At 44.8% G+C, this 25,549-nt stretch overlaps 1 protein-coding gene across 1 annotated transcript in view; it reads right to left on the reverse strand.

Annotated features, from left to right (window-relative positions):
• LOC116983368 (probable phospholipid-transporting ATPase IM) overlaps positions 1-25,549 on the reverse strand; it is a 170,873-nt gene that overhangs the window by 20,636 nt on the left and 124,688 nt on the right. Inside the window, exons 22-23 of the mRNA XM_033037133.1 lie at positions 10,880-11,018; positions 2,997-3,180 (exon numbers count right to left, since the gene is read on the reverse strand). Of these exons, the coding sequence (XP_032893024.1) occupies positions 2,997-3,180; positions 10,880-11,018 (323 nt within the window). The remainder of the gene's footprint in view (positions 1-2,996; positions 3,181-10,879; positions 11,019-25,549) is intronic.

The following is a 25,549-nucleotide window of genomic DNA, read 5'->3' on the forward strand; positions in this document are numbered from 1 at the left end:
CCATCAGAATAACTTGCCGATGTGCTTGGATCATTCTTAAGATTGTGACCAATGGTCTGTTTGAACTTTTGTTCGAGCTTGTTAGTCAATTTAGCCACCCTTCTGTTTCAGACTCAATGCAGTAAGAATGAAAATTAGTCAGAACTCAGACTGGTCTGGAGAAAATGTCACTTGTTTCAGGAAAAAGAAAGAGATAACAATTATTTTAGAATTTGTCTCAGATGTTTGATGGAAAGGTTGTAATAAATATGATGGTGGCAAACCTTCAGCGATGTAAAAAAAATTGTAGGGTTAACTAAATTTTGCCTATTTCATGCCACGTTTCTTCTAATACTATTGAATTTATAGATCTGATTTTAAATGCTGAAGGACAACTAACCAACTAGCGGGTCGTTGTCAACATGATGCCCACTAATCTTCTTAACGTACAACAAACATTTGATAAGGTCCCACATAGGAGAATAGTGGGCAAAATTAGGGCACATGGTATTGGGGGTAGAGTGTTGACATGATAGAAAATTGGTTGGCAGACAGGAAACAAAGAGTAGGGATTAACTGATCCTTTTCAGAATGGCAAGTAGTGACTAGTGAGGTGCAGCAAGGCTCGGTGCTAATTATAATATACATCAATGATTTAGATGATAGGATTCAAATTAACATTAGCAAATTTGCAGATGACACAAAGCTGGGTGGCAGTGTGAACTGTGAGGAGGATGCTATGAGAATGCAGGTGGATTGGTTAGGTGGACATGTTAGGTGAGTGGGCAGATGCAGTTTAATGTGGATAAATGTGAGGTTATCCACTTTGGTAGCAAAAACAGGAAGGCAGTTTATTATCTAAATGGTGTCAAGTTGGGAAAAGGGGAAGTATAACGGGATCTGGGGGTCCTTGTTCATCAGGCAATGAAAGTAAGCATGCAGGTACAGCAGGCAGTGAAGAAAGCAAATGGCATGTAGGCCTTCATAACATGAGGAATTGAGTATAGGAGCAAAGAGTTCCTTCTACAGTTGTATAGGGCCCTAGTGAAACCACACTTGGAGTATTGTGTGCAGTTTTGGTCCCCTGATTTGAGGAAGGGCATTCTTGCTATTGAGGGAGTACAGTGTAGGTTTACAAGGTTAATTCCCGGGATGGCTGGACTGTCATATGCTGAGAGAATGGAGCGGCTGGGCTTGTATACTCTGGAGTTTAGAAGCATGAGTGGGGATCTTATTGAAACATATAAGATTATTAAGGGTTTGGACACGCTTGAGGCAGGAAACATGTTCCCGATGTTGGGGGAGTCCAGAACCAGGGGCCACAGTTTAAGAATAAGGGGTAAGCCATTTAGAACGGAGACGAGGAAACACTTTTTCACACAACTTTTCCACAACTCACAACTTTCTCACAGAGAGTTGTGAGTCTGTGGAATTCTCTACCTGAATTTCTCCAGCATTTTTGTCTACTTCCTATCGTAACTTTATCATTTTAAAGAAATCGGTTTGATAAACTCTTAACCTGTATAACTATTGTTAATTTGTCCTGAACTCCTTCTAATGTCAATTATATTTGTCTTAAGATTTGGTAACCACAAATAATTTAGCATTGCAGAATAGATTTGACCAAGTCTCTATAGCACAACATCTGCACTTTTATAGTTTAATCCCCTTTAAATAAAAGGCAATATTCCATAGCTTTTTGTAGGCTGTGCACCAGTTATTAGTTATTTGTGTTGATCAAAATCTCTTGATACATAAAAATATCTGATTTGTTTTCCAACACCATAGTTTAAACCATTTGCTCTGTTGTCAAGGCTCTTTTGTAAGCAAGACTGTTTGCACTCTGTATACAAAGGTATCAAGTGCAAATGTGGATATGCAATGCTCAATTGCTTCATCCTCAATATTAATTTATGTGGTAAGAAAGTCAAGCCTCATATCAGATCATTGGGAATGTCACTTGATATATTTTGTCAATCAATGTTTTAATTCCTCTCCAGGCTTCCTATTTCCTAAGTAATTAACAACCTACACCAGTGAGTTACCTCCAATTACACAGGCTCTCACACTTTTGTTAACATCACTATGTGAAATCTATATGGCTTTTGTAAATCTGTACAAGGAACATCGTCCATGCTGCTGACTTACTCAAAAAATGTAACTAAAAAAAATCTGACACATAATCAAAGAAGTATGCTATTTCGGAATCTATTAGCTGATTGGGTCTGTGCCATATTCTTCACAGCCCATTTCCTTATTCTTTTTTTATCAGCTTAGTTATTTTTAATTAGATTCAATAATCTTATATCATCCCCACAAATTAATTTAAACTGAAAGATCTGCAATAGTTATGGTTATCCTATTTTTCTTTCTCGGTTAATGGGATGACAATGGTACCTTCCCAATACAATGGCACAATTCACAGAAGTAGAATAATGAAAGAGAGATGAAGGATCAAACCTGCAGGGAAAGAGCAGAAATGCGTATAAACTGTAAATTGACGACATTGGGAAAGGAGGCATCATTGCACCTGGATCTGTTGAATTAGTTGAGCCAAATGAATCACATGTCAGTGGGAGAAGACCTTGCAGCAGTGATCATTGGATCAAGTTTAGATTAGACAATGAAGATAGAATTCATGATTTTTTTTAAATGGTCTGATGAAGAGTCTTTGACCTGAAATATCAAATCCGGTTATCTGCTTAACCTGTGTTCGTAGTTGCTACTCATCAAATACAGAGTGAAAGGTAAATGCACCCAACTCACACCAGTGAGATAATATTTTGAAAGTATCTTTACTTTGAAATTACCATATTATATATTATTATTTTCTTGCCTATAATATTACAATTCAAAACTAAACAAAGTAATTTGATGTAATTGTTTATTTTTGCAATACTTTATGATAATAATGAATTCTTGGTTTTGGAATAATAATTTCCATAATGATGTCAATTGTCAAGTCAGATTTTTAAAAGCCAGTCATTGTATCTAAATTAGTGTTATTTTTCACTCACCTTTGATCATGCTAACATCATTTGCACCATCTCCAATTGCCAATGTTATTGCTTTCTTGTACTTTTTTACCAGTTCTACAACCTGAGCTTTCTGAAGAGGTGTTACACGGCAACAGATTACAGTTTTACAGAGGCAAGCTGTTTTTAGGAACTCTAAATCCATGTCTTCTTCTAAAGCATGTGCCTGTATTTGGACAGAAGACATTTTAGAACACACACTTCAATAATTACAATGATACTAAATATTTTTGTCTCGGAGACATATGTGTTAAAAAAAAAACAGTATTTCATAGAGCAGCAATTATGCCAAACATCCTTAATTCTGGAATCCACTTTTTAATAAGGTGGTGCTGGAGACATTCCTGAACTACACTGGAAAATAATTTCTGTGAACAATGAATGCAAAATCACATAATACACCATATTTTGCCCTAAAGCAAAGACTCTTTGAACAGCTTTAGTAACTGCAGTTTTGTGAAGGTGTTTTTTAACATCTCAGAATATACTTGGAGAGACTTAAATTGTTTTCTCTGGAACATCACAGCTTGAGGGGGAGATCTGATTGAAGTATGCACAATGATGAGAGTCATAGATAGAGATAAAGTCAAAACCTTTTTCCCAGTATGGAAGCATCAAATACCAGAGGACATAGCTTTAAAGTGAAAATGGCAAAGTTTCGACGAAGCCCGCAGCCTGGGTTGGCAGAACACGCGGCTGGAGCATGGGTCGGCGCCACGGAGGCGGCCGGAGAATGATCGCACCGATCGACGGACAAGGACAGGAGGATGAGGGGGTGATCTTATAGAGGTGTATAAAATCATGAGAGGAATAGATCGGGTGGATGCACAGAATCTCTTGCCCAGAGTAGGTGTATCGAGGACCAGAGGACATAGATTTAAGGTTAAGGGGAAAAGATTTAATATGAATCTGAGGGGTAACCTTTCACACATGGGTGGGTGTATGGAATAAGCTGCAAGAGGAGGTAATTGAGGCAGGGACTATCCCAACATTTCAGAAACAGGTACATGGATAGGATAGGTTTCGAGGGATATGGACCAAACGCGGGTAGGTGTGACTAGTGTAGCTGGACCATGTTGGCCGGTGTGGGCATGTTGGGCCGAAGGGCCTGTTTCCACACTGTATCACTCTATGGCTATAAAAGGATTGTCCTGGTAGAGGTTTTTATCTTTCCCAATATAGACTGGGATTGTCACAGTGCAAATAACTTAGGCAAGGTGGAATTTGTCAAGTGTTCAAGAACGTTTCTCCAGGCAATATGTAAAGGCCCCTATGCGGGAGAGGGAGAAGCTTGCTCGACTTTTGCGAAATTAGGAAGGGCAAGTGACTGAGAGGGCTAGACTTTTGGGACCAGCAACCATTGTTCTATTAGCTTTAAAATAGTAAGGATAAGGAGAGGGAAGGCCCACAAGTAAAAATTCTGAGAGGGAGCAAGGCCAACTTGGTATTTGACAGGAACTTAATTGGAGTAGGTATTTGACAGGAAGTTAATTGGAGTAGGGTGTTCACGGGCAAAGAGATATCCAGAAAATGCAATGGTGAGTGTTCAGGGCATGAACTGGGAGAGGGCAAGGTAGGTGGGAATAAGAAAGTCTCGATGACAAAAGGCATTAAAACTCTGGTCACGAACAAGGGAGAGGCATGGGATAGGAATAGGCAACTGAAATCAAGTGTTTTGGGAACTGAGGAGCAAACTTAGGAAGGGAATCAGGATGGCCACAAGGGGGCAGGACATAGCATTGACAGATATTAAGGAACATCCAGAGACTTTAGAAGTACATTAAATGAACTTGGGTAACAGAGAGTCTAGGCCCCCTCAGAAACCAAAGTGGTCAGATCTGTGTGGTGCCACAGGAGATGGGAAAGATTCTCAATGAGTATTTTTCATCTGTTTTTACAGTGGAGAAAAATGTGAGGATTGAGGAACTTAGGACAGTTAATGAAGATATCTTGAGGATAGTGCGCATTTTGGTCCAGATGCTGCTGGATATTCTAAGGTGTGTGAAGGGAGCAAAATCTCCTGGGCCTGATCATATGTATCCGCGGACCCTGTGGGATGCTGGAGAAGAAATTCCAGGAACCCTGGCTTGGATATATGAATCATCATTAGACATGGTTGAAGTGCCAGTAGACTGGAGGATGTGTGGCTAACATTGTGACTCTATTTAAGAAGGGCTGCAAGGAAAAACGTGGGAATTATAGACAAATGAGCCTAACATCTGCAGCAGGCAAGTTACTGGAGTGGATTCTGAAGGATAAGATATATGTGCATTTGGATAGAGAGGGTCTGATGAGGGATAATTATAGGGGGGAATTGTGCCTTACGAATCTGATTAAAAAATTTTAAGAAGTAACCAAAAAGGTTGATGAGGACCAAGGCGTAGAAAACTAGGTTCATGGAAGGAAGCCGAGGTTGATGGCAGAGGATTGTTTTTCACGCTGGAGCTTGTGACCAGTGGTGTACTGGGCCCACTGCTGTTTCTGGTTTGTATCAACAATTTGTCCAAATAAAGTACAGTGACATGCCTCAATGGCCACTAACTGGTGGCACTAACGACCATGATGATGAAATATTTTGAAAGGTTGGTTATAGTGCATATAAACTCCTACCTTAGCAAGAACCTGAACCCCTACAATATGCCTACTGCCGCAACAGGTCAAAGGAGGATGTGATCTTGCTGGCTCTCCCCTCTGCACTGGACCACTTAGACAATAATAACACGTTGTTCATAGACTACAGCTCGGCATTCAACATCAACATCCCCTTCAAACGTATTACCAAGCTCAAGGAACAGAGTCTCTATGCATCCCTATGCAAAACTGAGTTAGTTGTTTTGGGAGCCAAAGAGGAACGATTAAAAGTCTGTGCTCAGCTTCAATTGGCAATGTTAAAAACCACGGACAAACCAAGAACTTTTGGTGTAGTCATGGACTCAGACCTGAACTTCAACAGCCTATTCTTATCACCTTAAGAATATATCAAGGGTTAAAGGACTTATGGTTCAGCAGGATTTGGAAAATCTTGTCCATCTTCAGTAGACTTGACTACTGTAATGCTGTCTCCCTAAACACTCGATTAAACAGCTTCAGATTCAGAACGCTGCTGCTCAAGTCCACTCTAAGACCAAGAAAGTGGATGACATTACTCTAGTTTTGAGGTCTTTACACTATCCTTCCAGTCTGTCAAAGAATTGATTTCAAAATATTACTGTTGGTTTATAAAGCACTGAATGATCTAAGGCCAAAATACATTTTTGATCTTCTGCTACATTATGAACCATCCAGACCTCTGAGGTCATCTGGGACAGGTCTGCTTTCTGTCCCCAAAGTCAGAACTAAACATGGAGAAGCAGCGTTTAGTTTTTATGCACCATATATATGGAACAAACTTCCAGAAAAATGCAGATCCACTCCAACTCTCAGTTCTTTTAAATCGGGGCTGAAGACTTTTCTGTTTGACGCTGCTTTTAATTAAATTAAATAATTATTCATTCCTTACACTGTATCCTTTATTCTTGTATTTTATACTTATCATTTTATTTTAGCTTGTTTTTATTTTCTATTCTTTTTAATGACTGATTTTAATTGCATTTGATTGCTCTTTATGCTTTGTGTGAAGCACTTTGAATTGCCTTGGTGCTGAAATGTGCTATATAAATAAACTTGCTTGCTTGCTTGTGCAACTGGATCCTTGACTTCCTCATTAACAGAGTCACTGTAGCATAACGATAGAGGTGATGTCCAAGAGAGCCAGAGTCCCAGGTTCGACCATGACTATGGGTGTGGTCTGTGCAGGGTTTGTACATTCTCCCTGTGACCGCATGGGTTTTCTCAGGGTGCTACGATCACCCGTACACCAGTTCTATCCTACACACTAGGGACAATTTACAAAAGCCATTTAATCTACAAACCTGCACGTCTTTGGGATGTAGGGAGAACTGGAGAAAACTCACACAGTCACAGGAAGAACGTATAAACTCCCAACAGTCAGCACCCATAATGGAATCGAACCCGGGTCTCTGGCGCTGTCAGGCAGCAAATCTACCGCTGCGCTACTGTGCTGCCCCACAATTTGTTAAAGACCTACTGTATAACTTCATGCACAGATTGCTGATCGCAAGATTAATTAATAATTGTAAATTTGAGATTTTGTCTTTGAAAATGACAAGATAAGATCAATTTGTTAACAATATCTTGTGCTTTCTGACTGAATGCTGATCATATGAATAGTAGTGTTATTTGGCAAAACTCAGTGGGTCAGGCAGATGCTGCTTGACTAGCTGAGTTACTCCAGAACTTTGTGTAATTTTTTTTGTAAACTTGCATCTGCAGTTCTACTCTGTGCTTTCTGACTTGGCAGGTTTGACTGTTTACTGACCCAAGGCAGACTGTGACCCAAGAAAGACTCAGTAAGGATATGTTAAGGCAAAAAATAATTACAAAATCTGGTGACTTTGACTCCACTATCCTTACACAATAAAAGAGGAAGGGGGTTGCATTATTGGTTAAGCAGGATGTCAAGGCAGTGGTCAGAGGTGACATTACGGACGATTCGTCTAGTGAGGCTATATGGGTGGAGTTGAGGAATAAGAAAGGGATGATCACCTTGTTGGGGATGCACTGCAGACCCCCAAATAGTCAACAGGAATTAGAAGAGCAAATATGCCAGGAGATTGCAGACAGCTGCAGGTCAAATAAAGTTGTTATAGTGGGGTATTTTAACATTCCAAATCATAGTGTGAAAGGTTTTGAGCTTCTCAGAGGTATTCAGGAGAGTTTTCTCCAACAATATGTAGAAGGGCCCACATGTGAGAGGGTGACACTTGATCCCTGGGGGAGTTTCGGGAATTAAGGAGCAAAGTAAAAGAGGAAATCAGAAGGGCAAAAAGGGGCCAGGAGATAGCTCTGGCAGATGACATTAAAGGGCCTGTCCCACTTTCACAACCTAATTCACAACCTCTGACGACTTTAAACGACCTAAAAAAAAAATCAAGGCTGCGGAAACCTACGACCTCCTACGACCTTCCACGACTTTGTGTACGACCTCCTACGACTATGTCTACGACCTCCTACGACTATGTCTATGACCTCCTACGACTATGTTGAAGACCTTCCACCACTATGAAGAAGACCTCCTTCGACTATGTTGAAGACTGGCTTCGACCATGTACGTTTTACTGCTGTTTGCAGTAGCCCTTTTGCTTCAGCAGCCTTTTCAGAAAGGAAGAAGTGGAAGAGCAAGGGTGAAGAGGAAGCACAAGAAGAGGTCTCAATGGGTGAATGGAAATGATGTAATGGACTGTCCCAGTACACCAGATGACTGGAAGAGAGTGGCGCTGGGCTTTGACAAAAGATGGAACTTTAAGCACACATGTGGGGCAGTGAATGGCAAGCATGCCATTCTTGTCCCTGTCCCTGTACCCCTCATTTTCCTTTTCATACAGGATGACTTTCTGCTGGAACCATTCCTCAAGCCCCCCCCCCCCCCCTCCTGCTGCCTGGTGAAGATGTAGAGCATAACCTTCCTCCAGCCCTCCCTCACCACCAATGGGGCATCTGCCTCTGATGCTGTGTCAGACACAGGAGAAAGGGCTGCTTTGCTGCCTTCAAATGAGGCAGTGAAGGATGGGGTGGTGGTGGCACCCTGGTCTCCTCCTCCAGGGGTCTCTCATGTAGGTCTACCTCCTCCTGCACTATCATCTCCTGTGGCATCACCTCCTGCCACTCCTCCTCTTGGGTGGGCAACACCTGCATGGCCGGCTTTTTTGAGGGTTGTGCCCTCCCCTGCGCTGCTTCCTTTTTGGTGCTATCTCTAAAACACAAGTCTCCTCTCCAAAAAACTCTCCAGCTATGAATGAACACACCAGCGCGGTGTCACACACACTAACTACCCCCCCTGCACACACGCTAACAACTCCCCTTGATATTATATTAATATTATTAATTTGCTCCTTTTACCCCATAACTGCCCTATCCACTGACGCATAACCCCCAACTCGCAGGCACGTCTAGAGAGGGAGGGGGGGGGGGGGGGTAGAGAGTGAGAGCAGAGAGAGAATGGGGAGAGACAGAGAGAAAGGGGCAGACAGAAAGGCAAGAGACAGAGGAGGAGTGGGTGGAGGGGAGGAGGAGAGGGAGGGTGGGTGACGGGGGGAGGGTGGGGGAGGAGGTGTGAGAGGGATGGAAGGAGAGATAGAGGGGAGGAGAGAGAGAGAGGGGGAGATGGGGGGGAGGAGACCAGGGTGGGGGGAATGGAAGGGGGGAGAGGGGGGGGAGGAGGAGGGTGGGGAGGGGATGGGTTGGAGGGAAGGGGGTAGGGGAGGGGCAGAGGGGAGGAGGGAGGGAGATGGGGTAGGGGAGAGAGGGGGAAGAGTGTGGAGGGAGGGAGAGAGAGGGGGAAGAGTGGGGAGGGAGGGGAAAGAATGGGGAGGGGGGAAGTGGGGAGGGGGAGAGAGGGGGGAGAGAGGGGGAAGAGTGGTGATGGAGGGGGGATGGGGTAGGGGAGAAAGTGGGAAGAGTTACCGAACTGAACTCACTGTGGAATGAATGCATTAACGGAGCCACTCTGCTGCTGGATCCGAAGAGTTGTCCCTGCCTTCCCTCTGGAAGCCTCGTCCCCAAGAGATGCCGAGTTCCCAGAGCCCTGGTTAAATGCGGGACGCGGGGGCCGCTGACGGTAAAGTCTGTGAAAGCGGCCCCATCAGAGACTGTGAGGTCTCGCATCCTCGTCGCTTCTAACACGCCGGCTCTGTCACGCTGGCTGTACCCTCGGGCGAAAAGCAGCGGTTGAACATCCGATGTTTGGCTTGAGGCAGCGTGACAGAGCCGGGCCGGGCACCAGCCGTTGGGAAAAATGTCGCCGTTTTTCGAGCAGAGCCGGGCGTCAGCAGCCGTTATGGTCGCTGGCCAGCAGTAGGCGACAAAATGAGTGAGTGGGGGGGTGGAGGGGGGAAGGATTTTATTAAAAAATGTGTATATAAAAATGTCCAATAGTTTTGAGGAGTGCATTAGTGAATGTAAAAGTGAATTCGCTATCGAAATGGAAAACATCTCTGAGTTTTTGCATGCGGTTTTGGCGGACCAAGGAATCGAAGGGTAGATCGGGTAGATGCACGGTCTCTCATCCAGAGTAGGTGAATCAAGGACCAGAGGACATAGGTTTAAGGTGTTGGGGAAAAGATTTAATAGGAATCTGAAGGGTAACTTTTTCACACAAAGAGTAGTGGATGTATGGAACAAGCTGCCAGAGGAGGTCGTTGAGGCAGGGACTATCCCAACATTTAAGAAGCAGTTAGACAGGTACATTGATAGGACAGGTTTGGTGGGATATGGACCAAATGCTGGCAGTTGGGACTAGTGTAGCTGGGACATGTTGGGCCGAAGGGCACGTTTCCACAATCTATGACTCCATTAGATTAATTTTAACTCTCTATAGGTTTGATATGTGATGAGCCCAATATTTGATTTTTTAAATCTTGTTGTAAGTAAAAACCTTTGTAAAAAGCAGAATGGGTCCCTTAGGTGTCAAAATCTTTTTGATGTGCTTATCCATTCTGCATCATATTGTTCCCGAACGTCAGATCATTCCATCCTTTTTGAATCTGCCTAACAGCAAATGGATAATCTTTCACAAACCAGCCCCCTTGTATAGTATTGGCCTTGTGAATAATAAATGAGGGGTTAAGACAGGAGATGGCAACTCTAGGTAAATTTTAGCCCTCCTCGTCCTTCTCCACTGTGTGTCAAATTGTCACATTTCCAGCTAAACTATTAACATTGGTAAATCAGTCAAACCTTCCCAACAATAGTTTCAAATCTTGCTTTAATGAAATGAAAGAAAAACGTATTAGTTTGATGCTTCTTACCAGTGTGTCACCACTGATCACCAGTCCATAATCTGCATCAGCAATTTCCTCTGGTAGGAAATCAAGTTTTTTTGGCTGTTCGATTTTGATTAAATCAAGTTCTGTTTGTTGTTGTCCTTTCATTATCACACACGCGTTTCTGTGTGGAGACATTGTTACATATAAAATATCTTACTTGCAGAAGAAAAATTAAAACAAAGTAATTTCTATCATTGCATCAAGGAGTACAACAATGGGCCTTTAGCTAACTATGTCCATGTCTGCTTTCAAGCACATATCGATACCACATTTTCAACTTCAAATGCAATCTTCTATGCCATTGTGCTTCAATTGCTTATCTAAATACTTCTCAAATAATGTGATATCTGGATTCACCACCCCATCAGAAGTGTATCCCAGATTTCAACACCCTTACTGGAGGAGGCTTCACAAATATCCTTGTAGATTGATGGTGCATGTGAGCCAATCACACACAAGCCAGCACCACTAACTCCACCCCTCTATAACACTTATACTTCCCTCGGCACTTCAGTTCGAGCAGCCAGGATGCATTGATAACCTATTGTCCTAAGTGCTGTTAAGTGCTCATTAAAGATGTGTTTAAATCACACAATGACTTTCCGCTATGCTCCGGCAGTCCGCGATGCTAATGGTCAGGTAATAACCCCAGCTGAATCTCCTGACGACCCCAATGTCCTGCTGCGTAAACTGAGCCAGATCTGTGACCTGCCCTCAAACCACATTTTGGATAGGCTAGGTTCTTCTCTCGTCGTCAGCTCCCTGGCGAACGGGTAGACTCGTTTATTTCTGAGTTGATGTATCTAGCCCAGCGCGGCAGGTTCATGCCGATTGATCAGCTAACTGATCAGCTAACGGGGGACATTTTAGTGAATGGCATGAGCGATTTAAAACTCAGATCAGAGCTTTTGAGATGGGCAGATTTTACGCTGGACGATGCTGTGCAAGCGTGCAGAACTGCTGAATTCATCGACCCCATAGACGGCTCGCATGAAACAAAAACCATCAATCTACAATCCCTATTCTCAATTATGGGAGAGCACAGTATATCAATGCAAAAGAGAAACCTGAAACATTAGCAATGTATTCAACCAGAAGTGACGAGTGGATGATTAATCTCAGCCTCCTCCAGTGATTCCCAACATGGCAGAAGACAGTCTTCAGCCAATTTGATTCACTCCACGTTATATCAAAAACGGTTAAAGGCATCAGATACAACAAAGGCTATGGATCTTGACAAGATTCCGGCCGAAATATTGAAGACTTATACTCCAGACCTTGCTATGTCCTTGCCCAAGCTGTTCCAGTGTGAATGAATGAATAGGTTTATTGGCCAAGTATTCACATACAAGTAATTTGCCTTGGTGCTCCGCTCGCAAGTGACAACGACATACAGTGACAGTTAGGAATGACACATAAAACATTAAACATTAATAATAAAACATTTTTGATTAAACATGTGAATTAAATAAAATACCAGAGCAAAAGGAGGCTACAGATTTTTAGTTATTGAGAAGAGCTACTACTCGTGGAAAAAAGCTGTTTTTATGTTGGCTGTGGCAGCTTTGACAATCCGGAGTCACCTTCCAGAGGGAAGTGGCTCAAAGTTTGTGGCCAGGGTGAGAGGGGTCAGAGATGATCTTACCCACTCACTTCCTAGCCCTTGCAGTGTACAGTTTGCCAATGGAGGGAAGGTTGCAGCCAATAACCTTATCAGCTGATCGGACGATTCGCTGCAGCCTCCGGATGTCGTGCTGGGTGGCTGAGCCAAACCAGTCCATGATGGAGAAGGTGAGGACAGACTCTACGATGGCCGTATAGAATTGGACCATCATTGCCTGTGGCAGATTGTGCTTCCTCAGCTGCGCAGGAAGTACATCCTCTGTTGTGCCTTTTTGACTGTGGAGTCGATGATAGCCCCCAATTTAAGGTCCTTGGAGATGATGGTTCCCAGGTACTTAAAATACTCCACAGTGACTGTGGTGTTGTTGATGCTGAGTGGGGTAAGGGGAGGGTAAGCTCTCTTAAAGTCTACTAGCAACAACAACTACAACACTGGCATCTGTCCAACAATGTAAAATATTGCTCAGTTTTGTGCTGCTACAAAAAGCAAGACAAATCCAGCCCACCCAATTACTGCCCCGTCATTCTACTCTCAATCATTGGCAAAGCAGGATAAGGGATCGTGCTATCAAGTAGCATTTGCTTAGCATCAATCTGCTCACAGATGCTCAGTTTGGGTTCTGTCAAAGTCACTTAGCTCCTGACCTCTTTGCAGCCTTGGTCCACACATAAGCAATGAAGCTGAACACTTGAGGCAAAGTGAGTGAACCTGGTCTTATCATCAAGCCAGCTTTTGATCGGGTATGGGATTAAGGAGACCTAGCTAAACTGGAGTCAATGAGAATCAGGGAAAAACCCTCTGCTGGTATAAATCATCCCTACCACAAAAGTGGTAAGAGGCCATTCATCCCAGCCACAGTACATGATAGGCATCAAGTAACATTCGAATGACACAAATGCCACCCAATGACGATATCTAACATGAGAAAATGCAGCTATCACCACTCGATATTCAATGGCATTACCATCGTGGAATGTCCTATTATCAATATCTTGGTGGTGGCCATTGACCAGAAAATGAACTAGAGTAGTCAGTAGCCAAAGTGGCTACGTGTAAACCAGGGGCTAGGAATGTTATGGTAAGTAATTAAATTCCAAACTCTCCAAAGCGTGTCCACCATCTACAAGGCTCCACTCACACATGTGATGGAATACACTCCACTTGCCTGGATGAGTGTAGCTTCAACAACACTGGTTGACTCCATGCAGGACATTGCAGCCTGCTTGAAAGGAACTCTATCCACAATCATTCACTAACTCTACCACCAATGCACAGTGGCAACACTTTGTCCCATCCTCAAGATGCACTGCAGCAACTCACCAAAACTCCTTAAACAGCATCCTCCAAACTCACAATCTCTACCAGCTAGAGGGGCAAGGGCAGCAAAAAGCTGGGAACACCACCACCTGGAAATTGCCCTGCAAGCCCTACACCATCTGAATTGGAAATATATCACCATTGCTTCATAATCGCAGTGCCAAAATCCTGGAACTCTCCCTCTGAGTATTATGGGTCATTTGTGGGCCAAGGTGCACAGTGTTGTTTCACTGGGACACATTAACAATAATCTAAATTCAACTATGTGTATGAAGAAAATGCAAATGCTGGTTTACACCAAAGAAAGACACAAAATGTTAGAGTAACTCAGCGGGTCAGGCAACATCTTTGGAGAAAAGAAATAGGTGATGTTTTGGGTCGAGATCCTTCATCATTATCATGTGTGACCTCTGTTGGTCCTTAACAATGGATAATCCAGAACGCTCTGGAACTGAGGGTGCTGGAAAATCAATGTTCAATCTGTAAGTGGAACTTGGACAGATAGGTTAGTGCCTAGGTTACGTAGTGTATGAGTAACTGTACGTGTGGGTATGTGTGAATAAAGCTGTGTTTGCACTAGGATTTGACTTGTATCCCTTTGTTTTGCCTCAAAAGTATGAAGCATCTGTGATTTCTAAGTACTTTGCCCAAAACATTAACCAAACTTAATGCACACGGTATTGGGGGTTCAGTATTGATGTGCATAGAGAACTGGCTGGCAGACAGGAAGCAAAGAGTAGGAGTAAATGGGTCCTTTTCACAATGGCAGGCAGTGACTAGTGGGGTACTGCAAGGCTCAGTGCTGGGACCCCAGCTATTTACGATATATATTAATGATTTGGACGAGGGAATTGAATGCAACATCTCCAAGTTTGCGGATGACACAAAGCTGGGGGGCAGTGTTAGCTGTGAGGAGGATGCTAGGAGGCTGCAAGGTGACTTGGATAGGCTGGGTGAGTGGGCAAATGCATGGCAGATGCAGTATAATGTGGATAAATGTGAGGTTATCCACTTTGGTGGCAAAAACAGGAAAGTAGACTATTATCTGAATGGTGGCCGATTAGGAAAGGGGGAGATGCAACGAGACCTGGGTGTCATGGTACACCAGTCATTAAAAGTAGGCATGCAGGTGCAGCAGGCAGTGAAGAAGGCGAATGGTATGTTAGCATTCATAGCAAAAGGATTTGAGTATAGGAACAGGGAGGTTCTACTGCAGTTGTACAGGGTCTTGGTGAGACCACACCTGGAGTATTGCGTACAGTTTTGGTCTCCTAATCTGAGGAAAGACATTCTTGCCATAGAGGGAGTACAGAGAAGGTTCACCAGACTGATTCCTGGGATGTCAGGACTTTCATATGAAGAAAGACTGGATAGACTCGGTTTGTACTCGCTAGAATTTAGAAGATTGAGGGGGGATCTTATAGAAACTTACAAAATTCTTAATGGGTTGGACAGGCTAGATGCAGGAAGATTGTTTCCGATGTTGGGGAAGTCCAGAACAAGGGGTCACAGTTTAAGGATAAGGGGGAAATCTTTTAGGACCGAGATGAGGAAAACATTTTTCACACAGAGAGTGGTGAATCTCTGGAATTCTCTGCCACAGAAGGTAGTTGAGGCCAGTTCGTTGGCTATATTTAAGAGGGAGTTAGATGTGGCCCTTGTGACTAAAGGGATCAGGGCGTATGGAGAGAAGGCAAGTACAGGATACTGAGTTGGATGATCAGCCATGATCATATTGAATGGCGGTGCAGGCTCGAAGGGCCGAATGGCCTACTCCTGCACCTATTTTCTATGTTTCTATCTATGTTTCTAAAATCTCTTTTATTGATCAAAGTACTTGGAAATAATGGGAGCACACGGCTAAAGAAGGCAAGTACCTCATAAGGTTTCTCAGCCATTTTTTTTACCATGCCTTCAAGATCATCATACATCAAGGTCTCTCTGTTCTGCAAAACTACATTGAAAAGTAATTAACTAAAAAACAGCAAACTATTGGGAGACAAATGCTATGTTGGCCCTTGATTTTACTTCGGAGTCACGTGAGTGACTAATTGAAGAAGGCCGTCACCACGCATGCGCGTCATTACGTCTGACGCATTGCGCGACAACTGACTGGCTGGCGCGTTGCTCCTTCCAGCGGTAAGTTTTTAAATGCTCAGGTAAGTGTTCATAACTTAGCTGAGTCGTTGTTCCCGGCTCGGGGTTTTTTGCTTACCTTTCAGCATCGGACTTCAGGAGAACATGTCCAAGGTAAAGAGGCGGGCCGCAACGAAACCAGCTGCGGAAGACCGCGGGTCTGCGGGCAGCGGGCGGCCGCCAAATTATCCTTCAGAGTCGCTGGCAGAGCAGCCAGCGGCTACAGACTTGGTGCTGCCAGAAAGCGCCTTGGCTACTCCACGGGGGAGGAAAGCCACCAGAAAGTCTGCGAGGGCCCTGGACTCAGATGAGTCGGGCCAGGAGGTGGAAAATTTCCCTCCTTCTATGGGCAGCGTTATTGGCAGGCTGACCCACATGGAGAACCTAGTGGAGAGGTTACTCCAGAGAGATATGCTCCAAAGGAGGGAGCTATCGGAGCCCGGGGATTACAGAGAGCCCGAGGCAGCAGCACCTGTGTCAGGTCTGCAGAATATCTCCCTCTCTGATGAGGGGAGCGTACGAGGCCAGTGTTATTCTGACTCAGAGTACGGAGGCACAGTTGGGCAGCATGTTTCATGGCATGAGGGGCAAACATCGGATGTACCCCCTATGACATCCAGATTTGCTATCCCTGCCCTAACAGGGGAGCCATTGGAAGAAGAGCTCGCCATGAGCATAAATTATCTGGCCTCCCATCAACTCCAAGACCAAATTATGGAGGAAACTACTGCCAAATATAATACTCCACTGAACTGTGCCTCACTAAGTGTCTCGGTTGTAAACCAATCTATCTGGGGACACATTGGAGGGGGCATCAGAGCCCAAGAGGTAAAAATTCAAAAAATCCTCAGGCTACTTTGCCAGGTCAGTGGATGGGGCGCCCCTCTCTGATACCCAGCAGGACGCGATGGCATTAATGTACAATGCACATTTTGAAAATCAATTGCCTCAGGAAGAATGCCATCCGTCCTGCTCTCAACCCAAAATTTGCTGAGCTGTGCAAGCCGGGGAATGTCCAACCCCCAAACCTCCTGTTCGGAGAGACCTGTCTAAACAGGTAAAAGAGCTGCATGAGGAGGCAAAAACCGTTGGCCTTATGAAGGCACCTCCCAAGGTATCATCTTTCCGGCAACAGTACCCCTACTCTCCTCTCCATACCAGACGGTTCGCCGGATATGGTGGACGTGGTTCCGAGCAACAGGCACAGAAGCCTTTTTTAGGGCAGGGCCCAAGCCGGGCCATGTTCAAGATGCGGGGATGGCGTCCTCCAACAGCCCTACCCCCCAGACCTTGGGGGCAGAAGCAGAGACCATACCGCCAGTAACCACTAAGGTAAGTGAGCCTGCGATGGATCAATTACAAGTTGGTGGGAGATTGCAATTTTTCTTACATGAATTGCATTGGATAACATCTGACCCGTTTATACTGCACAGTATACAAGGTTTCCAAAGAGTTCATTTCTGGCTCGCCTCCACCCACTCAGCATACACCTAGCCGCACTTTTATGTTTTCACAACAGGAGTGTATGAGTGCACAAGCAGAGATTGAGTCTTTGTTCAAGAAAGGGGTAATTGAGAGGTCGAGTCGTGAGCCTCACCAGTTTGTGTCCAACATATTTACTAGGCAAAAGAAGGATGGAGGATGTCGAATTATCCTTGATTTGATAGAGCTTAACGCCTTTGTGCAGTATAAACACTTCAAAATGGAAACTTTTGTCACTGCCAAACAACTGCTTTCCAAGGGATGCTACATGGCAAGCATTGACCTCAAAGATGCTTACTATTCAGTGGCCATTCATGAAGATCACAGGAGATTTTTGAAGTTTCACTGGATGGAGCAGGGGTGGCAGTTTAAAGCATTGCTCAATGGTTTAACCTTAGCCCCCAGACTATTCACTAAAACCAGTCATGGGGCTACTCAGGGCACATAATCATATAGTCATGGCATATTTGGATGACATCTTAGTCATTTGGAGGACTTTGGAATTAGCTGAATTATCTGTGTCAGCTACAAAACTCATTTTTAAGAAACTGGGGTTCTTAATCCATCCAGTTTAAATTGGTGCCATCTACGATAATTGACTATTTGGGATTCACCATTAACTCAGTACACATGTCAGTGACTCTGCCTCCCCGGGGCAAGCAATTAGAGTTAATTGAAGCCTGCAGGAAACTCATTGTTAATAATCAACCTTCGATTAGACATGTGGCTAGTATAATTGGAAAATTAGTGGCTGCTTTCCCAGCTGCTCAGTTCGGGCCTTTGCACTACCAAAACTTACAGCGTGCAAAGGAACAGGCACTCAAGCTTCATAGAGGTCGCTTCGATAGACCCATGCAATTGCCAGCTGAAGCCCTGGCTGAGTTACAATGGTGGGTTACCAATATTCAGTATTGTTCTAGTACTATTTTAGTCGATACACCATCAGTTATCCTGCAGACTGATGCCAGTGCACTAGGTTGGGGTGCTACCGACCCCGTCTCGAGCTGCGGTGGCAGATGGGATCTGCAGGAATCATCAATGCTTCAGTCACATGGTATTAACTACTTAGAGTTGTTGGGAACACTCTATGGGTTAAAGGCTTTTTGTACCAACATGCATCATGAGCATGTCCAACTTCAGATTGACACTACAGCAGTAGCGTACATTAATCACATGGGTGGAAGTAAGTCTGTATCCTGTGATAAATTGTCTAATCACATCTGGCACTGGTGTATTGCGAGAAACATCTGGGTTTCAGCTATCTACTTACCAGGTAGATATAGCACGGTGGCAGACACCAGGTCACAAGAGTTCAATGACAACGAAGAATGGATGTTGATTCACAAAGTGTTTAATGGCATTGTCCTTCGTTATGGTGTACTGGACATTGATCAGTTTGCATCCAGGCTTAATCTTCAGTTACCAATTTACGTGTCATGGGAGCCAGACCCAGGGGCAGTAGCAGTAGATGCATTCTCGCTACACTGGGGTGGGAAATTGTTGTATGTTTTTCCCCCATTCTGTCTCATTAGTCGATGTTTGGCCAAAATCAAGCAAGACTCCGCCTCTGGCATATTGGTAGTACCAGACTGGCCTACTCAACATTTGTTCCCACTGGTTCTAGCTTTAATTACACAGCCTTTTATGGGAGTGCCCAAGAGCAGAAATCAGCTGGTACACCCGGTGACAGGGGAAAGCCACCCTCTTCATGACCATAAAAATGTATTGGTTTGCAGATTCTGAGGAGACCGTTCCTGGGGCTCGGGCTTTCAGAGCGTACGATAGATGTCATCACTGCGGCCTGGACGAAGAGCACACCGAAACAGTACATCACTCACATAAGGAAATGGGAGATGTACTGTTCCCGCTCTAATATTTCATATGACACGGCTTCTATCATGGACGTTTTGGAGTTTCTTTCGTCACTTTTTTATGATAACAAGCTCAGATACAGTCCCATTAACAGTGCCAGGAGCGCTTTGTCAAATTATTTATGGCTGGGGTCAGGGAACCACACGGTAGGATCTCACCCTTTAATAACTACGTTTATGAAGGGCATTTTTAACACCACTCCTCCTAGGCCCAGGTATTCACATATATGGGATGTGAGCATGGTTCTCACGCTGCTCCGTCAGTGGGCACCAGCCTCATCTCTGTCTCTGCACCATCTTACACTTAAAGTAGTCATGCTCATGGCGCTGGCCTCAGCACAACGGGTCCAGACATTACATAAACTCAAACTGGACAGTATGGGTACATCTTGTAATAGCATCAACTTTTTTGTTCATTACCTCATTAAGCAGAGCAGGCCAGGGATACTGGGGCTCAAATTGAGTTTTATGGCATACCCCTCAGATCCACGATTGTGTGTGGTGTCACACATACTTCAATACATAAAGGTCACTAAGAGCCTGAGAGGCTCGGAACTCTCCTTCTTTGTTAGTTATACCAAACCTCATAAAAAGGTTACGGTGCAGACCATCTCTAGATGGATTAAACAGGTTCTGGCGTGTGCAGGAGTGGACACTGACACTTTTAAACCTCATTCCACCAGGGCTGCATCGACATCAGCAGCAAGGGATATGGACGTCCCTCTCGACCACATCCATCGGCTGCGGGATGGTCGAATGAGCGGATGTACCAAAGGTTTTATAACAAGCCTATCGCCAGACCGGGGATTTTTGCTGATTCTGTTTTAAGTTCTGTTTCACAGTTTCCCCCTGGGTGAGAGGGGTCACTGGTAATTTATTTTGTTATTAAAGCATCAGTATTGTTTAACCATGTCATGTTTGAATGCATTAATTTTTCTCACTCATCCTGGATAATTGATGCAGTTGTGATGCGTGGACTCGTTCCTCGGCATGAAATCAGAGCTTCAAAATCTTCACGTAGTCACTCACGTGACCCAAAGTAAAATAGTAAGATTAAACGAGAACTTACCAGTTTGAAGTTTGATCTTTATTTTATGAGGAGTTACGATGAGCGATTACGTGCCCTCAGCTCCCGACCCTCATAACATAAAGATCTTTCTGTACGTTCTAGTCAACTCTAATCTTACTATTTTAGTTCAACAACTCTTCTCTGTGATTTCACACCACTGCTTTGAAGATTGACGCGCATGCGTGGCGACGGCCTTCTTCACGTAATCGCTCATCGTAGCTCCTCATAAAATAAAGATCAAACTTCAAACTGGTACCTTCTCGTTTAATCTTACTATTATAATACAAAATGTCTTATTGCAATATTTAAGGCTTGGTGGTACTGCAGTTGTATTCAGATTTGGTTTCCTACCTAAATAAAGGATAACTTGTCACTAAGTAAATGCAATAAAGATTCACTAGAATAGTTCTCCTGATGATATGTTTGCCATATGAAGAGAAATTGGATAGACAAGGCCTGCTTTTCTCTTGAATTTAGAAGAATAACCCGTTAGCTGATTAAAATTTATAAAAATTACAACTGTAAATCCTCAAAAATCATCTGACAAACTATTGTACGAAGCAGGTCTGTAAAATCACTCTATATGCCTAAAGAACCATGAAAATGGGCTGTTATAAATAGCCAATGGGTCACTCTTACACTCAATTCAAGTCAAGTCAAGTCAAGTCAAGTCTATTCGTCACATGCACATGCGAGATGTGCAGTGAAATGAAAAATGGCAATGCTCGCGGACTTTGTGCAAAAAGACAAACAAACAACCAAACAAACTATAAACACAATCATAAATACACATATTCTTTTACATAATAAATATTGGAAGGAAAAACGTTCAGTATAGTTAGTCCCTGGTGAGAAAGGCATTTACAGTCCGAATGGCCTCTGGGAAGAAACTCCTTCTCAACCTCTCCGTTCTCACAGCATAGCAACGGAGGGGTTTGCCTGACCGTAGCAGCTGGAACAGTCCGTTGCAGGGGTAGAAGGGGTCTCTCATGATTTTGTTGGCTCTGGAGTTGCACCTCCTGATGTATAGTTCCTGCAGGGGGGCGAGTGAAGTTCCCATAGTGCATTCGGCCGAACGCACTACTCTCTGCAGAGCCTTCTTGTCCTGGGCAGAGCAATTCCCAAACCAGATGGTAATATTCCCGGACAAGATGCTTTCCACAGCCGCTGCGTAGAAGCACTGGAAGATCCTCGGAGACACTCTGAATTTCCTCAATTGCCTGAGGTGGTAAAGGCGCTGCCTTGCCTTACTCGCGAGTGCTGAGGCGTGTGATGTCCATGTCATATCCTCGGAGATGTGGACTCCCAGATATTTAAAACAGCTCACCCTATCCACAGGATCCCCATTTATCCTCAATGGAGTGTACGTCCTCGGATGATGTGCCCTCCTAAGGTCCATGATCAGCTCCTTCGTTTTTTTTTATGTTCAAGAGGAGGCTGTTATCCTGGCACCAGAGTGCTAGATCAGCCACCTCCTCCCGGTAGGCCTTCTCATCGTTGTCTGAGATCAGGCCCACCACCACAGTGTCATCAGCAAACTTAATTAATGAGTTGGAGCTGAACCTAGCCACACAGTCATGTGTGTACAGGGAGTACAGTAGGGGGCTGAGGACGCAACCCTGGGGCGATCCTGTGCTCAGGGTGAGGGACTTCGATGTATTCCCTCCCATCTTGACTACCTGGGGCCTGGCGGTGAGAAAGTCCAGGACCCAGGCACACAGGGAGGTGTTGAGTCCCAATTCCAGTAGCTTCCCGGCCAGTCTGGTGGGGACTATCGTGTTGAAGGCTGAACTGAAGTCTATGAACAGCATCCTCACGTAGCCCCCCTTCTGGCTGTCCAGATGGGAGAGAGTGGTGTGCAAGACCTGGGAGACCGCATCGTCCGTGGATCTGTTCGGACGGTATGCGAACTGCAACAGGTCCATGTTCCGAGGGAGGAAGGCGCAGATGTGTTTCTTCACCAGCCTCTCAAAGCATTTCATGACTACCGAGGTAAGGGCCACCGGACGGTAGTCATTCAGACAGGCTGGGGAGGCATTTTTTGGTACTGGTACAATGATGGATTTTTTGAAGCAGGCAGGGACCACAGACTTGTCCAGGGAGAGGTTGAATATTGCAGTGAGCACTGGAGCTAGCTGCGTAGCACAGGACTTGAGTACTCGCCCCGAGATGCCATCGGGGCCTGCAGCTTTTCTCGTGTTCACCCGTGTCAGAGCCCTCCTCACGTCGTGCTCGGACAGCAAGAATGTGTGCACATTCCTCCCTTCAGCTTCTGTAGCCAGCCCGCTGGCGGTATTGTCGATAGTCGGCAGACCTGGAGTGGTGTTGCCCCTCTCGAAACGAGCGTAAAAGGAGTTCAGGTCATCAGCTAGGGAGGTGCCGGCACTTGTGGATGAGGGAGGGGTGCTCCGGTAGTTGGTTACAATCCGTAGCCCCTGCCACAGGCTTCTGGTGTCCTGCTGCTCCATCTGTAACTCCATCTTGTCTCTGTACCTTCTCTTTGCGTCCTTCACGGCCCTTCGCAATCGGTAGGACTCTGCCTTGTAGACATCCATGTTTCCTGCTGCCAGGCCCGAGTTGTAGGCAGCGGTGCGAGCATTCAAGGCCACACGAACGGACCTGTCTACCCAGGGTTTTTGGTTCGGAAAGGTGCTTAAACTTACCGTGGGGACGATGTTGTCGGTTATTGTTGCGATGAAGTCCGTGACTGCTTCCGCGAACGCACTGACGTCACTGGAGCTTGCTTCGAACATATTCCAGTCGACATCACTCAGTGCATCCTGCAGCATGGCCTCTGACTGGTTGGACCACCGCTTTACGTCCCTCGCCTCTACCGCTTCCCGAACTATCCTCTGTTTATACTCCGGCAGCAGGAAAATGGCAGCGTGGTCCAATTTTCCCAGGAGAGGGAGTGAAACGGCCTTGTAGCCCTTCCTGAACGCCATGTAGCAGTGGTCCAAGGTTCTCTCCCCCCCTGGTGGCACACGTGATGTGTTGGTAGAAGTTCGGCATGACCTTCTTGAGATTTGATTTATTAAAATCTCCAGCCACCACCATAGCCGCATCCGGGTACTTGTTTTGATGTCGACATAGCACATCGTGTAGGGCCGATAGTGCCACGTCGGTGTCCGCCTGCGGTGGAATGTAGACGGCTGTGACGATCACTGAGCCGAACTCCCGGGGAAGGTAGAATGGGCGGCATGAGATCGTCAGGTGCTCCAGGTCCGGCGAGCAGGAACGGGAAAGCATCTTGATATTTCCAGGGTTGCACCAGTTGTTATTGGTCATGAAGCAGACCCCTCCACCCTTGGATTTCCCAGATGCTTCTGTTCTGTCAGCACGGTGGACAGTGAAGGACTCGGTTGGGCAGATTACCTGATCCGGAATCAGTGAGGTCAACCATGTTTCAGTCAGGCAGAGGATGTTGCAGTCCCTTATGTCCCGCTGGAATCTGACCCTCGCCCTGAGGTCATCCAGCTTGTTTTCCAGGGACTGGACATTCGCCAGAAGAATGCTGGGCAGAGGGGGACGAAAGGCTTGGGCTTTCAGCCTATTCCGAATCCCCCTCCGCTTCCCTTGATGTTTTCTCCGAGTTTTCCTTGCAGCCAAACTCCCATTGTTGCTGCAGCAGCTTCTGCTGATCTCTGCTGGCCATGCTGGATCAGTAAGTACAGAGTTTAAAAAGTCTCCGTTTGCCCTAGAGTTTAGATTTAAGAGGGTTTCCCTGTCATACTTTGTTAGTACTAGGGAGTTAGAACTTAGAAATAAGTTAAAAAGGAACATGAAAGTTAAAAACACACAATTTTCGCGGAGCTGCCACAACGGCGACTGGACAGGGCCACGCCATTTAAAACATTTTTTTTTTCTTTTTTTCTTTTTTTCGACCCTTTAATTATATTCGACCTGCAACTCGGAATTGCCACATGAACTCCCTGCCTGTCCGCACTCACTTGGGTTAGATACAGTGAGCTATCAGCTGGGAACAGAGTTACTTCTTCTTCTTCTTTAGTGTGGCGAGGAACAAAGTTTCAGCATTTTAAACTGTTTTTAAACATCACTGATGTTCAGGAACATTTACAAAAAAACTTCAAATTGATACAAATAAAAAAATAAACTTACTTAAAAATATTTAGACATTACTAAAAACATTGATCTAAGGTAAAATAATTTAAAGAAACCTTACCTATCACTGTGCAGAGCTACAATCCCCCCCATTAAAATGATGGGATTTCTAAATCTATCGTGACACCTGCAATGGGATTGGAAAGGTGATACTCAGCATAATACTGGGAGATCCCAGCATGCCTGAACCTTTTCCCACAAGGGAAACATCTAATACTGGAGGGCATGTCCTAAGGGGGGCTACATTTAAAGGAGATGTGCAAGGTAAGTTTTTTACAGAAGGTGATGAATGTTTGGAATGCTCTGCCAGGGATAATGCTGGAGGCAGATACGATAGTGACATTTAACAGACCTTTGGATAAGCACATGGATATGCAGGAATGTGGGATATGGATCACGTGCAGGCAAATAATATTAGTTCAACTTGGCATCATGTATGGCATAGATATTGTGGACCAAAAGGCCTGCTCCTGTGCTGTACTGTTCTATGTCTACCCGGAGAAGACTATGTACAAAATGAGAGCACATGGTATTGGGGGATGGGTATATTGACATGGATAAAGAACTGGTTGGCAGACAGGAAGCAAAGAGTAGGAATTAACGGGTCCTTTTCAGAATGGCAAGCAGCAACTAGTGGGGTGCCACAAGGCTCAGCGCTGGGACCCGTTGTTTACAATATATATTAACGAATTAGACGAGGAAATTAAATGTGAAATCTCCAAGTTTGCTGATGACACAAAGCTGGGTGGCAGTATGAGCTGCGATGAGTATGCTATGAGGCTGCAGGGTGACTTGGATAGGTTGGGTGAATGGGCAGATGCAAGGCAGATGCAGTATAATGTGGATAAATGTGAGGTTATCCACTTAGGTGGCAAGAACAGGAAGGCAAATTATTATCTGAATGGTGTCAGATTAGGAAAAGGGGAGGTGCAATGAGACTTGGGTATCCTTGTACATCAGTCACTGAAAGTAAGCATGCAGGTACAGCAGGCAGTGAAGAAAGCTAATGACATGTTGGCCTTCATTGCGAG

Source organism: Amblyraja radiata, chromosome 1, assembly GCF_010909765.2.
Source record: "Amblyraja radiata isolate CabotCenter1 chromosome 1, sAmbRad1.1.pri, whole genome shotgun sequence".
Taxonomy (NCBI): Eukaryota; Metazoa; Chordata; class Chondrichthyes; order Rajiformes; family Rajidae; genus Amblyraja; species Amblyraja radiata.